Source organism: Notolabrus celidotus, chromosome 19 (genome assembly GCF_009762535.1).
Source record: "Notolabrus celidotus isolate fNotCel1 chromosome 19, fNotCel1.pri, whole genome shotgun sequence".
Taxonomy (NCBI): Eukaryota; Metazoa; Chordata; class Actinopteri; order Labriformes; family Labridae; genus Notolabrus; species Notolabrus celidotus.
The window spans coordinates 8549704-8563117 of NC_048290.1; the positions used below are offsets into that span (position 1 = coordinate 8549704).

General features: G+C 41.0%; 1 protein-coding gene across 2 annotated transcripts in view; it reads right to left on the reverse strand.

Annotated features, from left to right (window-relative positions):
• Nucleotides 1–321: 321 nt before the first annotated feature.
• si:dkey-34e4.1 (carboxyl-terminal PDZ ligand of neuronal nitric oxide synthase protein) overlaps nt 322–13414 on the reverse strand; it is a 67343-nt gene continuing 54250 nt past the window's right edge. Inside the window, exon 11 of one of the 2 annotated variants that reach the window (XM_034710347.1) lies at nt 322–3371. In XM_034710347.1, the coding sequence (XP_034566238.1) occupies nt 2822–3371 (550 nt within the window). In that variant the 3' untranslated portion in view covers nt 322–2821. Of the gene's footprint in view, nt 3372–7793; nt 8189–13414 lie in introns of those variants that run through there. The other variant, XM_034710348.1, reaches the window with a different exon arrangement.

The window sequence follows — 13414 nt, forward strand, 5'->3', positions numbered from 1 at the left end:
TAATTATTCCAAACTAAAAGGGCAGAGCTTGTTACTATTATAACCAGAGAGAAAAACATTTTTTGTTTTTTAATATTTGCATTTTTACCCAAAGACTTGAATCCAACTGTGAGCTACTTTCTATGATTACCTCAACTGAACCTGTTTCAGACTTGCAGAATAAAGCCTGTTCTTTCTCCGATGACTCAGTCTCAGCAGGTAGAATTATGTTTAGAGCACAGCAAACAAGGAAAATCACAAAAAGTGATATAAAACAGAGAATGCAGAAGGTAAAAAGACGTGTTTGTGTATTATTATATTGGAAACAATAAAGAACAGGTGAATTCTTCAACTAGTCCTTTTATTTATTTTGTTCATCCATGTGTTATTGCTGTCACAGCTCCCTGCCACTCGTGATGTTGAGAAAAGCCTCGTACCTGGGTGCCAAATGCTTCGAACATAGGCTTCTCGCATCTGCACCTGCACCTTTACACCCTCTCTTCTCCCAACACATCTGCTGCTTTTTCACTAACGACCATTTGTTGCCACTTCTACTTGTCAAAGGTTACACCTGTGCGCTTAGATAAAAAAAAGAAACACTTACAGTGTGATACAATCGTATCACATGCACATCGGAAAATGAACACCTCTACACGTTCAACTCACTTGCTGAAACAAGCTATTCTGATATGTTTCCTTAACCATTCTCCCCATGGATTTAGTGCTTAAACCATAAAATGTCAGTTAATAACACAAATATATTTTTTGTATTCAATATCTGAGAATGCTCAGGATTCAGAAGCTGCAAGGAAATATTTCTGGTGTTTTTTCCCCTTATGCAAATTAAAGCTCCAGTGAGGAGTTTTTAGCTGACAAACAAACTGACTGAAATTAATATCCATGCTTCTTTATGACTTACAAAAGCAAACAAGACTATCAGCATCAAGACTGACTATTTCTATGAAGTAAATGTTAATCCCTGAAACCACTGCTGTGGGTGATGTAGAAGCTAAAAAAAAAGAAAAAAGCACAGTGCACAAAAAGACACATTTTTGAATCTTATTGAGTCGTGCATCTGGCAGTAAATAAAAGCAATATGATATTTCTTTTAATAAACATTTCAGCTGTGACCACGGGGAGCACCAAAATCAACACCACCAACTGAAAGTTCCCCACAGGAGCTTTAACATTCTTGCAGCTGACTAATGCCCTATCACACATATGTGGATATTTTTCAAAACATAGTTCTGTCTCTGCATTTTGTCCTTACATCCACACCTAAACAGAGGTTATCAAAAAACCTTCCAAGGTGGAGATTTTTCAAAACTCTGTTTTGTCATTTTCAAGTGGATGGCAAAAAACAAAATTTTGGGAAAATTTTGGCAGGCTATCGGTTTGTTTACATTTGATCTGTACTGTTAGGTTTAATTGCATGCATAGAAGGAAACCACGCGGTTCCTTATGCTGTAGTGGGAGGGTGAATAATAGTTTTTAATTCATTACAATGTAAACAGTTCAAGGATGTTTACAATTACCGCTCACTCAAGTAGACACTTCATCCACAAGCTCTCAATGTTCTTCTGTGGTGTTTGATGTGATGGACTAATTACACAGCCTCACCACCTGCTAGCTTGACAGGCTAATGCAGGTGTTTTCAACAGTTTCTTTGTTGTCATGTGGTCAGGGAAATAATCAGAGACGCCTCTCATGTGGACACATTTTAAAAAAGGAGATACAAAAAAATATTTTTTTGAAATATCTGAATAAGTGTGGACCTAGCCTTAGCTTAACAATATTCCCAATGTTTACTTTAATCATGGTCAAAAATAATTATGTAAACATTTCAGCCTAATTTGTCTTGATGGCTGTAAAAGGAACAAATTTGTGAGTTATTCAATCTTTCACTAAGTAAAAGGCTGAAGAGAAAAAAAAATATCCATGTGACATGCTGCCTCTCTGAGGTCCTCTTTCATTACCCACTCTTCTTCCCATTGAGTCTGTAGGTTTATTTTATAACAGACTCCCCACTCAGACAGCTGCGACCCACAGCTTTAAAGGCCATTAGCTCTTAATGTGGATCTTTTTGATGGTTTGCTTTGTCCCTGGACTTCTTTCTCAGAACCCAAATCTTTTTTTGAGAGCCTTTTATTTTGAAGGACTGAACCCATTAACTAAACAATCTAGAACAGAATTTAAATTCCACTCGTCTATTCCACTTCTTTTCCCAGCGCTGATGAACCCAAACAGAAGTAGCATGAAACATACTAAAACCCACTCAACCTTGGTAATAGAAAACACACTACACAGCCTCAAATGGATGTGTATAAACCAAAAACTATCTATCATCCCTTTTTCCTTTCATCTGACTTTCTTGTTCTTTTCTTTCCATCCATCATTCAGTGAGGTGCTTTACAGGAGACGAGGCTCTTCCCAACATCACTAACATCATGCATCCCTTTGTCTTTGCACCACAGAGGAGCATCATATAAAATAACATTGTCATGTTGACTACTAGCAAAAATAAAATGTGTTCCCTCATTGCCTTTGAGTTCTAACGTAAATTACGAGTGACCTTAACAGTGCCAGAGCTGCTACATATATTCTGCTTAACATTCTAGTCTCTAGAAAGTAAATTAATCATTAAATTCATTACAAAAATACTAAATCTGTACGTTGGCTAATAATTCATACCATGGATTATTTTCAGTAACTGGTATATGCTACTGTTTGTCTGCAGTGTGTCACAAGTGGACGGAATAATTCAAGTTCCCAGTGCAAACATAGAGGGGTCTGATAATAAGTATTGCATTAAAATCTGATTGAAGGACTGGAATGTCTCCGTCTAGCTCCTCTGGGGGATATTAGCGTCTTCCTGGTTGCTCTCCAGCAGCTCATCCTCTGAGAAGCTGATGTGAAGGCAGGTATCATTCATGGGCGAGGAGAAGGGCTGTGGGTGCTCACAGGTGTCCGAATCTGAGACCAGAGTAGGGGGTTCAGAGGAGGGGAAAGCTGCTTCACATCTGTCCTCAAGCGGGCTGTCGCAGCCACTGGATGCTGTCATGAACGTCCCGCGGTCTCCGAACAGGTCGTCATCATCTCTCATTGGCGAGAACAGGGATTTGGTCTCGGAGCGCACGCCGGAGTCCTCGCTGGCTGAGCAGGAGCTACTTTCGCCGTTGCAGAGGGAGTGGAAGTCGGCCGACGACAAGGAGCTGGGGGTGACGTCCGGGAAAGAGAGGCTGCTGCTGCGGCTGGTGGCGGCTTCGTTAGCGGTGACCTCTCCGGGAGTGGACGCAGCTGTGACCTCTGACCCCGGTGACAACATCCTGCTGGCTCGCTTTCGGTTCAAGGAGGGCGGAGGTGGGTCGAGTTTGGGGATGATCTGTTTACACCTGCCAGAAGAAAACAGACATACTGGTTAGTTAAGTCTAAAAATGTTAACTTTTAGACATTAAAGCAGATACATTTAATTCCTCTAATTAAGCTAATTTACATTTTTATGTACATGAATAAGCCCCAAGCTAGTTTTCCCCTCCATCAGTCACATTATACCCCATTAACTCAGCATAATGTGGCTCAAACTGTCGCTACACAACACAGTAACTCTCTTTTCTCTGCGGCTCCCTGTTGTTTAAGCTCTCTGGGGATTTATCTACATCCAGCAGCTCCCCTGTTGTGAAAATAGAAGGACGGGCAAAGAAAGAGAACCGAAGATTAAAAAAAGAGTGGGTGGCAAGGAAGCGAGAAAAGAGCTACAGGCTTTCCCCCTCCTTCCAGTCCAGAAATAGCTCCATGGCTGCCTCCTTGATTGTACCACAGAAATGGCTTGACAAGCACCAGCGCGCGCAACAACCACACACAATCGCGACCATCCTGCTGGAAAATGAGTCCTGACACACACTCGCTAACAAGCCTCAATTCCTCCCTGGCTCCTCCCATCTGTATTGTACTGGTGGCGGCTAACTTCGTTCCCCTGTGAGATCCGGTCTGTGGTTGATTCCTGGTCTCTGTAATGAACTTATGTGACTGGCTGATGTATTTACTGTCTCCGCTTCTGTAGGATGTTGGTGTTGATAGTTGCAGTAATGACAGGCTGGTGGTAATGGTGCAGAGGATCTGTCTCCAGAGATGATTATCCTCTGTTTGCTGCTGCTGACAGATGGCCCATGCAGGACTGAGGGGTAAAAGCAAAGTTGAACTCTGACTCCAATGCCACACATAGAGGACACAGTTTCTATTCTAATCATGGTGGAAGCTTTTGATATAGGAATGGGGATGTGGTTGTCAGATGTGTCAACCACTGTGGTGCAGATTCTATATCTGGACATGTATTACTGGGGAATGTCTTCTTTAAATTCATGGTCCCCTCTGTGAAGAGGCCTACTGACTTTGGTGCTGACACAAGTCAAATTAAGAACCGATGTTGTATTTACCCCAATTATTGCAATTTTAGCATGATGTTCCCAAGATTTACGCCTATTTATGGCACAATTAATCCAGTGTTGTGTGTGAACGCGCTCATATTTCAGTCAACGGTGAATTGAACAGCTCAGTTTACAACTCATGAATGGGATCGTGAGCATAGTTCCAGGAGAATCCGAGAGGTATGAAGAACCAGAGTTACCAGAGTGCTGTCTTGACTGAAGCCAGAGTCCTATTTGTTTCACCTGATAGGCATTTGGCATGGCTTATGCGCCTATCAATCTAGAAGTAGTAAGTGGTACCTGTGAAGCCAGCTGTTGTGGAAATCTGAGGGAGTTTTATGAACAAATCATGACAGATCCCAATGAGCTAAAAACTGGTATGGTTTGAGAGAGGTGTAGCTTTTTCGGAGTGATAAATAGTTCACTTTTAGTGTTTGTTTGTTCTATGTTTCTTTACCCTTAGCCCTTGTTTTTAAGGAGATTTTCCCTGTGTATTGTGGTGTTAAAGTCAGATCCTTTAGTCAAATATTCAGCTGACAGATTGTAGAGTTATATGTGTGTTTCTCAGTTTTTAAAGCTCCAGATTTTCTTGTCTTTACACTTAATGCCTGTCTATGATTCTATAGTAGAATAAAGTAATTCATGTAGATTAGGACATGTCAATGATTGAAGGATGGGGGCTGAAACATAGGAGGCTCTACTGAAAAAGATTATGGTTGCAATTTGAAAAAAATGTATGTGTAATACTTCATTTTTTGGACCATGAACTTTAATTCAAAATAAATTGAAAATAGACTAAGAATGTGAACTAGTTAATTTTAATCTGTGTGAACTGAACTTTGAGCTGGCTCATTTATAGTGTGAACTGGCACAACACTGAATGTCTCCAACTACAAAAACTGCCTACCTTTTCACTGACTGTGCTATAAATCTTTGTCTTCGTAGTTTTGGCAGTGCTCCTACTTCGATTTCCAATTTTGCCAACAAAGTCTTTGTCAGGAAACAGGATTTGGTAAATTTCAGTGATTACATAACACATGTGACAATGTGTGAGTGAGATGCCCACATGGTGTTCCTGTGTGATGGATACTGTGTTCTGTTTCCTTCCCTTGTGTATTAGAGTCTTTCATGAAGAGCTGCTTTCAGCTGTGGTTGCTTCTTCTTCTTCTTCACTGCTGAGCTGTGGAGATGAATTTGCAGCTGGATCAAGGAGCAGGCCGCCCCATTATCATAACTCTGAGTCAGCACTTCCCTCTTCTATCACACTGACACTCCTCTTCACTTAACTGACTTATCTCCCTCTGCTGTGTCTTTTCTCTCAGTTCTTCTACCCTTTCTTTTATTACTCCATCTTCGTCTCTCCATTCAGCCTGTTTCATTCATTTAAAATACGAACCACAGCACTTAAATCTTCCACTGCTCGTTAAACCACGATGCGATAAAACTAGTCACTCTGCAGGAGATCACCGGGGGCTTGTTTAGGCCGGACTACTTGTGACAGCTCGTGTAAACTTCATAACTCAGATAAAGAAGCAAATCTGAATGCATTCCTGCAGAATGAAAGAAGTCACTGATTTAGGTGTGAAATTAAATATTAACTAACTATTTAAAATCAAATTTACATGTACTTGTATTTCAGTCCAGTGTTGTATTACTGGAGCCAGGACTCAGACTCCAGTCTAACTCAAGTACTGATTTTCAGGACTCATGACTCCCCTTGGACTCGAGGACTGCTGACTTGACTTAGACTCAAAGAGCACTAGCTGCATTACGACTCGGGAGGTGGAAAGAAGTCAGAACTCAAACTTATCTATTGATCAAGACTATTTTGTTGTTTCAGGTAGTTGCTATGTATAAGGCCAGAATAATTGTATCCAATCTTGCACAAGAGCTAGCACATGTTGCCCTGCTGAGGCATTCACATGCCATCTAGTTCAGTATCAGCTCCTGTCAGCGTGTCTAAGAGGTGCCATCAATCGTGATAAATGTGAACTGAAATATGGTTTCCACACATCTCAAAGGTCACACACAGTTAGTCAAGGCTCATACAGTAGAAAGTAAATGTTGATGTATTCCCCCCTCAATGGGGGGACTCTGACTCTGCTTCTGGTAACAGGGGCTTAACTTGGATTTGGCTTCAGGTAATGAGTACTCAACTTAAACTCAGGTAAAAGGGGGCTCAACAGGGACTTGACTCAGATTCTTCTATGGTAACTTTGACTGGGGGCTCCAAGACTCAACTCTGACTCAGGTAAAGGGGACCCAACTTGGATTCAGACTCAGGTCATGCAGACTAAACACTTACTTACTCATATTCTTCTTTGGTGACTCGGGCTCAAGTTTCAACTTGGACACAGGTAATAATGGGGACACAAAGCACACTTGGACTCCAGTAATGGACTCGACACAGACTCTGAATCGGGTAATGGGGATTTTACTTGGACTTGACTCTGATTCTTTGGCGACTTGGACTTAAACAATGGGGACTCGAGACTTGACTTGGACTCAGACTTGGGTAGCCGAAACTAGACACGGAGTAGGTAATGGGAACCTGACACAGATTTGTGCTCAAGTACTGGAGTCTCAACACAGACTTAATTTGGATTTTAGTGACTGGGACTTGTACACTGGGGACTCAAGAATTGACTTGGACTTACACTCAGGTAATGGAGACTAGGCATTAAGTGTAGTCTCAACCTGGACTCCATTAAGATTCTTCTTTAGTGACTTTGACTTGTTCACTTGGGACTAGAGACCGACTCGGACTTAAAGCTCAATGACTGGTATTATTATGAACTTTTAAAAGAGAGTGGAGCGCTATTACCCCATTACATGTTTTTACATGATCCTTATTCTTTTTTTTTAATCTGGATTACATTTTTATGTATTAGAACACTATTTCTGAGACTTATAGATTAAAATGTGAATTTGCAATTTCACCTATGCTGCGCTTTGAGTGGCTACTGTCTAGCTTTTGACACCACTGATGTATAATTCTTGGCTAAACACCTTCTGTATCAGGAGGACTGTTTTATGGGTAGGTTCAGTCGTGTAAAACATGCATATAAAGAAACACACTCAAGTATAACACAAACTCTGTAGTGACAAAGTGTGTGTAGGGCAGGTAAATCAAGAGGTACGTCTGCCTCTGCTGTGACAGCTTTACTGTTCAGGTGGAACCTCCGCTGACAAAATAATACCAGATCTTGACAGGAACATTTTTTCTATTTAAGCAAAAGTATGCTGAACAAAAACAAGTGTTTACAGTCAGCAAAGTGAGGCAACAACACAGCAAGTGTTTCCATGCATAGGACGTTTGTGACTCGCCGGCTGACTCAATGCTTATGTGGTTATGAGTATGCAGAATCACATCTGAATGGAAATGGACTTTATTATGCATTCATTATCAGAGACAGCGCCGGACACACGAGCCCAACAAACACCCACACCCACGCACTGACTGTTCATTGACCGTTCATCCACCACATGCCTGGCCTCATGCTTGTGCCACAAAAAAAAACACTGGTTCCACATGCTGGTAGTCATGAGTAGTCATACTCACATAGAGGGAGGAGAAGGGGCAGAGAGGAGAAGAAGAAGAGGAGGAGGAGGAAGAGAAGGAGAAGAGGCGGGCTGGTGCAGCAAACGAGAAGAGGGACAGGGATGGGAACGGAAGCGACAATGGATGGTTTTCTGGGGTTTCTGTTTGTTTGCCTGAGCGGACTGACGGGGAAATGAGGGATGCTTAGAGGAGGAAGAGGAAGAGCAGGAGAGGGTCCTCACACCTGTACCAAAGAGAGGCAACAGTTAGAGGATCAGGGAGCTGTGTCAGGGACTAGTGAATTTAAAATCCTTGTTAGGGATTTTGTATGTTTTAGCCTATTACAGCCTGTAGAATTTTGGATTGAAATAGCAAAACATTTTAATGTTATAGCAAATTGAAGTGTATGCTGAAGGATCCACATAAATATTCGCAAAAATATTCATAACTATCAGGACACTTTGAGAAAAAAACTGGACCATTTTTTAAGACTGTGCATACCTGAAACATTGGTTATATGTTGTTTCCAAACTGTACAGCAGCAATCTGTCCGCCACTAGCTGGGACTGAAGCTCTGGTTAATGGCTACAGCTGTACTGCTATTATGCCCTACCCAAGCACAGCTGATAGAATTAATCTCACAGCGCGGTTGTATGTAGGCTATGTCAACTTAAACTTGCATATAACCACTCCACTGGAGCAATGTGTAACCAGCAAAGACATGTGGACGTTAACCAGCAAGGAGGACTTAGGCTTGTGGTGCTAGCTCTGCTAACTTTAGCCACACAGGGCAGGCTTATTTGACATTGTTTACCTGCAGATTCTGCCACCCAGTGTTAAGCCATTTTAAATCAGCTGTGCCTTAAGACTAGTCAGTGAGGCTGAGTTTAAATTTACATTGAAATGGCAAGAGAATTTGCTACTTTAGTATATCCCATCATCATCATCATAAAAATTATTCTAAGTAATCAAGCGAAAACAAATGACTTTCTGACAACTAAGTGAATTGCTGAAAAATGTCTAAATGTAGGGTACATTACACAGACATTAGTTTTGTGGGTTTGTTGACCCTGTCTGCAGTCACAGGAGATCTCCAAACAAAAGGGCCCAGCTGACCGGGATCTACTGTGGGTATACAACTATTTTTTAAGTGCCTCATACAACCTTCATTTAAAAAAGTGAACTATCCCTTTGAGTTTCTATCACATTCTGTTTTTTTTTCCAATTAGTTTAAGGAATGAAATGAATACTGAAATACCACTGAGCCTCAGGTGCAGTAAAGAAATACCAGGAGCAAGGGAGAACCACAGCTGCTTTAAAATCCTCTTACTTTTAAGTTGTGTGAAAAAAAAAGATGAGAGTTACTTTTGTCATCGTTTTATTGTTTTACCCAACGGTGAAATCTTTCTCTTCAACTTGGCCATAGTGGCCACTAAACTAAATTGTTTTTTGGTTGATGTTTTCATTAAAAAGCACCATGAGAGTTGTAATAAACCTCTCAACTTATCAACTTCTCCAAGAACCAGACACATTCAAGTACAGCTGTTAACGTTTTGTACTGATTATTCAACTGGGCCAATCAAAGATATGCAAGTCCTCCTACTGTGAGTCATCAGACATCTATTGCAGAAATTAATGAGATTTTTACATAAAATAGCCCCACTTATCAGTCCACTCATGGATGACTGAGGTGGATGAACAAGCTCAGACTACACCCCAAAATGAAAATGGATCTTACAGCAACAATATTTACAGTGATTTGCTGTTGAGGATCACAGTTTCCTTCACTTTGTCATCTAAATGCAAACCAATGTTTGCCTAAAAATTAGAGATACACTACAGAAGGAATGTAAGTATTCAAATGATAAAGATATTGGGAGCATAGGTTTAGAGATGTGATTCAGGCTGCTCACTGCTGAGGCAAGTTTATTACTGGGTTAATTTTAAGTTGCATGAAAATCAATATAGAGACTAAAGTGTAAGGGTGTTTTTGAAGCAAAAATGTGCCCCACAGTGTCTGCGATTTATACTGCATGAGTCATAAACAGCCCGCTAAGTTCCTGTTCAATAGTATCGGTAGAAACACATTTCAGAAACAACCAGTGGGAGCTCTACAGATCGACAGGTGAAGACGGATAAAAAGAAATCAGTAAAACATTTCAGTCTCCGGATTGACTGAGGTCTCTGAAAGAATAGCTTCTTATAAAATCCTCAATAATTCAACCTTTCAGACGGACAAACACAAAAAAAGCAGCTGAAAGAAACAAGCAGGAGGTTCAAACTTAGAGAAAGGACACAGGGCCTTTGTAAATGGAGCTTGTCTTTTAATAACACCCATGTAAGTGTGTGATGAGTCTGTGTGGGGGGTTTAAGAATGTAGGTGGATGAATGTGGGAGTCAGCAAGAAGAGCATGATGGAAATCTTTAAATGTTTAAACTTCAAATCAAGTTGATTTATTCTGAAGAGTAACCCTGCCTGACAGTCTGTCAAATATCACTCACACACTGACAGGTCGACTCACAGCTCCCTCTTTAAACCAGATATGAGTTTGAAAACACAACTTCTTCTCTCCAAAAACCTCTGACAGTCAACTTCCTACAACTGAAAAACTGCAGCGCCACTGTATCGCAGCGAAACCATCATCCATTACGCTCCAATCATACAATCTTCGCTATTGAATTTGCGGCTAACGATGCTGCCGGTTCAGCTCTGACACAGAGGATGATGTTAATGATGAAGAGGGGAGGAAAATGAAGGATGAAGGGGAAGGACAGATCACCTGATAGGTCAGGAAATGTGATTATACAACAGTTAATACTGTCAGAGAGAGTGTGTGTGCGAGAGCGTGCAGGCTATACCTTGCTGAAGGAAAACATGACTCACTGGTGAATAATATATGTTGGATGTTCATGTAAGCTGGACGCCATATGTGCCGGGTTGTGCTCTGTGTGGGCATGCTGCAGTTAAAAGCAGTACAGCTCGAAGACTGTATATCTCAACATCTGCAGCATAGAATGTCATGAAGTTCAGTATAGATATTGTACTAATATTTCCCAGACCGTGTATGTTAGTGATTTTGGAACATTTGAACGAGATTTCTCAACAACTGCTGGGTGACCTACCTCAGATTTGGTGACTATCATGCTTAGGGATTGGGATTGCTTGTTGTTATTGATATTGATAACATTATTAAGCTTCCTCAACAACCCAAGTCCTTTATTGATCCTGTATCACAAATGTTCTATTATTTGGAGAGTAGATGAGACAGTGTTTTGACACATTTAAAACAAAACTGGTATTGATTTTATTTCCTCCAGTTCAACAAAGATTAAACTGAGGCTGTTGATTTGGGAACCAAGGAGGAGACATCAAGTTCCAGTCGTTACAGCTGAAACTCCTGACCAAGCCAAAGATCTGGGTGTTATCCCAAACTCAGACCTGAATTTTGAAACCCACATTAAGACGATTACAAAGCCACTCTGCTATCAGCTGAACAATGTATTTTAAGAATCAAAAGACTAAGAGACTAATGTCTCAGCAGTACAAACTTGTCCATGCACTTATCCTCAGTCGACTTGATAAACGTAAAAGTGCTTTTTTTTTAAGTGTCCCTAAAAAATCAATCAGACGACTGCAGCTGCCGTCAGGGAAAAGATTTAAAATGACTACAGCTGGTCTATAAAGCCTTGAATGATTTAGGGCCAAATTACATTAGTGATCTTCTCATGCAGTACTAACCATCCAGACTGCTCCGGTCATCAGGGACTGGTCTACTTTCTGTCCCCAGAGTCTGAACCAAACGTGGAGGAGAAGCCATAAAATGTTAGGACTGCTGAAAATCTAAGTTATTTTAAATCCAGGATAAAGAGGATTTTTTTTTTTTTTAAGTTATTTTTTGGGGCATTTTTGCCTTTATTTAATAGGACAGCTGAAGAGAGACAGGAAATGTGGGGAGTAGAGATTGAGGGAAGACATGCACCAAATGGCTGTGGCCGGGAATTGAACCAGCGACCCACTGCAGTAGGAACTATAGCCTCTGTATATGGGGTGCTGCTTAAACCTCTAGGCCAATGGTGCCCCTATGTTATTAATGTATTGCACCTCAATGTAACTTATAAAAATGTATTTCACAGCGCCCATCATGTTTTAACATTTTGCTTTAGCTGTTTTAATTTTCTCTTTGTTTGATTTGATGAATTGTCAATAATTTAAAGTCCTCTTTTAGTACGTTTCTGCTGCCCTTTGATATATGATACATATACAGTATATGTCTTTTTAAAAATATATTTTGGGGCAATTTTGCCTTCAGTTGATAGGACAGTTAAAGAGACACAGAAAATACAGGGGGGAGATATGCAAATTATCATGGCTGGGAGTCGAACCTATGACTGCTGCGACGAGGACTACAGCCTCTGTATATGGGGCAAGCTTAGACTGCTAGGCTAATGGCTCCCTGCATGATATATAGTCTAAATCTTATGTGAAGCAGTCTGAGGAGTTCTTTTTTACTGATGTGTGCTATAAAAATAAACTTGCCTTGCCTAAGCTTCGTGCATGCTGAACCTGAGCATGTTAGCATTGCTGTGGAAGTGTCAAATCAAATGCTGACATTAACACATAGCTCTGCTTTGCCTCAGCACATCCTTACAGAGCAGCTGTTTCAGCATCCATGTTCATTCTTGTTTTTCAGAGGCATGAGGATGTTGATGAAGCAAAGAGTTGCTCAATACCATCTTCCAATGCTTGGCCCACAAAGTGTTTTTAAGACTACTATAAAAATCTATTTTAATCCTCCTTCTATTCTTTGTTTGTTGTGTGAAGTGTGACTAGTATTGTTCGATGCCAACACACCATATGCTCTGATCATATAGCACACAGGACTGCTGGCCAGCGGGAGAGCACATATACAGTACATAATGATCCCTGCTGGATGATAGCTCGTGTGATTTAGAGCTCAGTTGCACTTGTAATATGAGGTGAACACATTTGATTGTTCTGCTTGACCAGAGCTGGACCTGGGAGGTCAGCTGAGGCCGCATGATGAAGAGGAGGAGGAGGAGGAAGCGAGACAGTGCGAAAGGATGGCAGAGGAGTGTGTCTGCTGGATCGCAGGACATAAAACAAGGCCACTGAGGCTGTAAACATTGATTCGCTGGGGAAATCCAGAAAACAAAAGCAAATGGAAGCAATAAAATTTGCCTTGTGTTGAGGGAGAGCGAATACAGGAGTGTGACTGCAGGAACGGTAATGCAAAGAGGTTTGGAGATAACGCAATAAAGCTGAAGTTTCCACGCTCAAGATCTTATTTTTCCACAGATTATTATGTAGGCATGTAGCCGAGGAACACTGGCTTCATTACACTGAGATCCCAAACACTGAAAGGTCAGAGCTGTTTTCAAATAATAAAATAAGTCATTAGCATTTTTCTCCCCCCACACACTTTTCATTATGTTTATAGGCTGGTTGTTT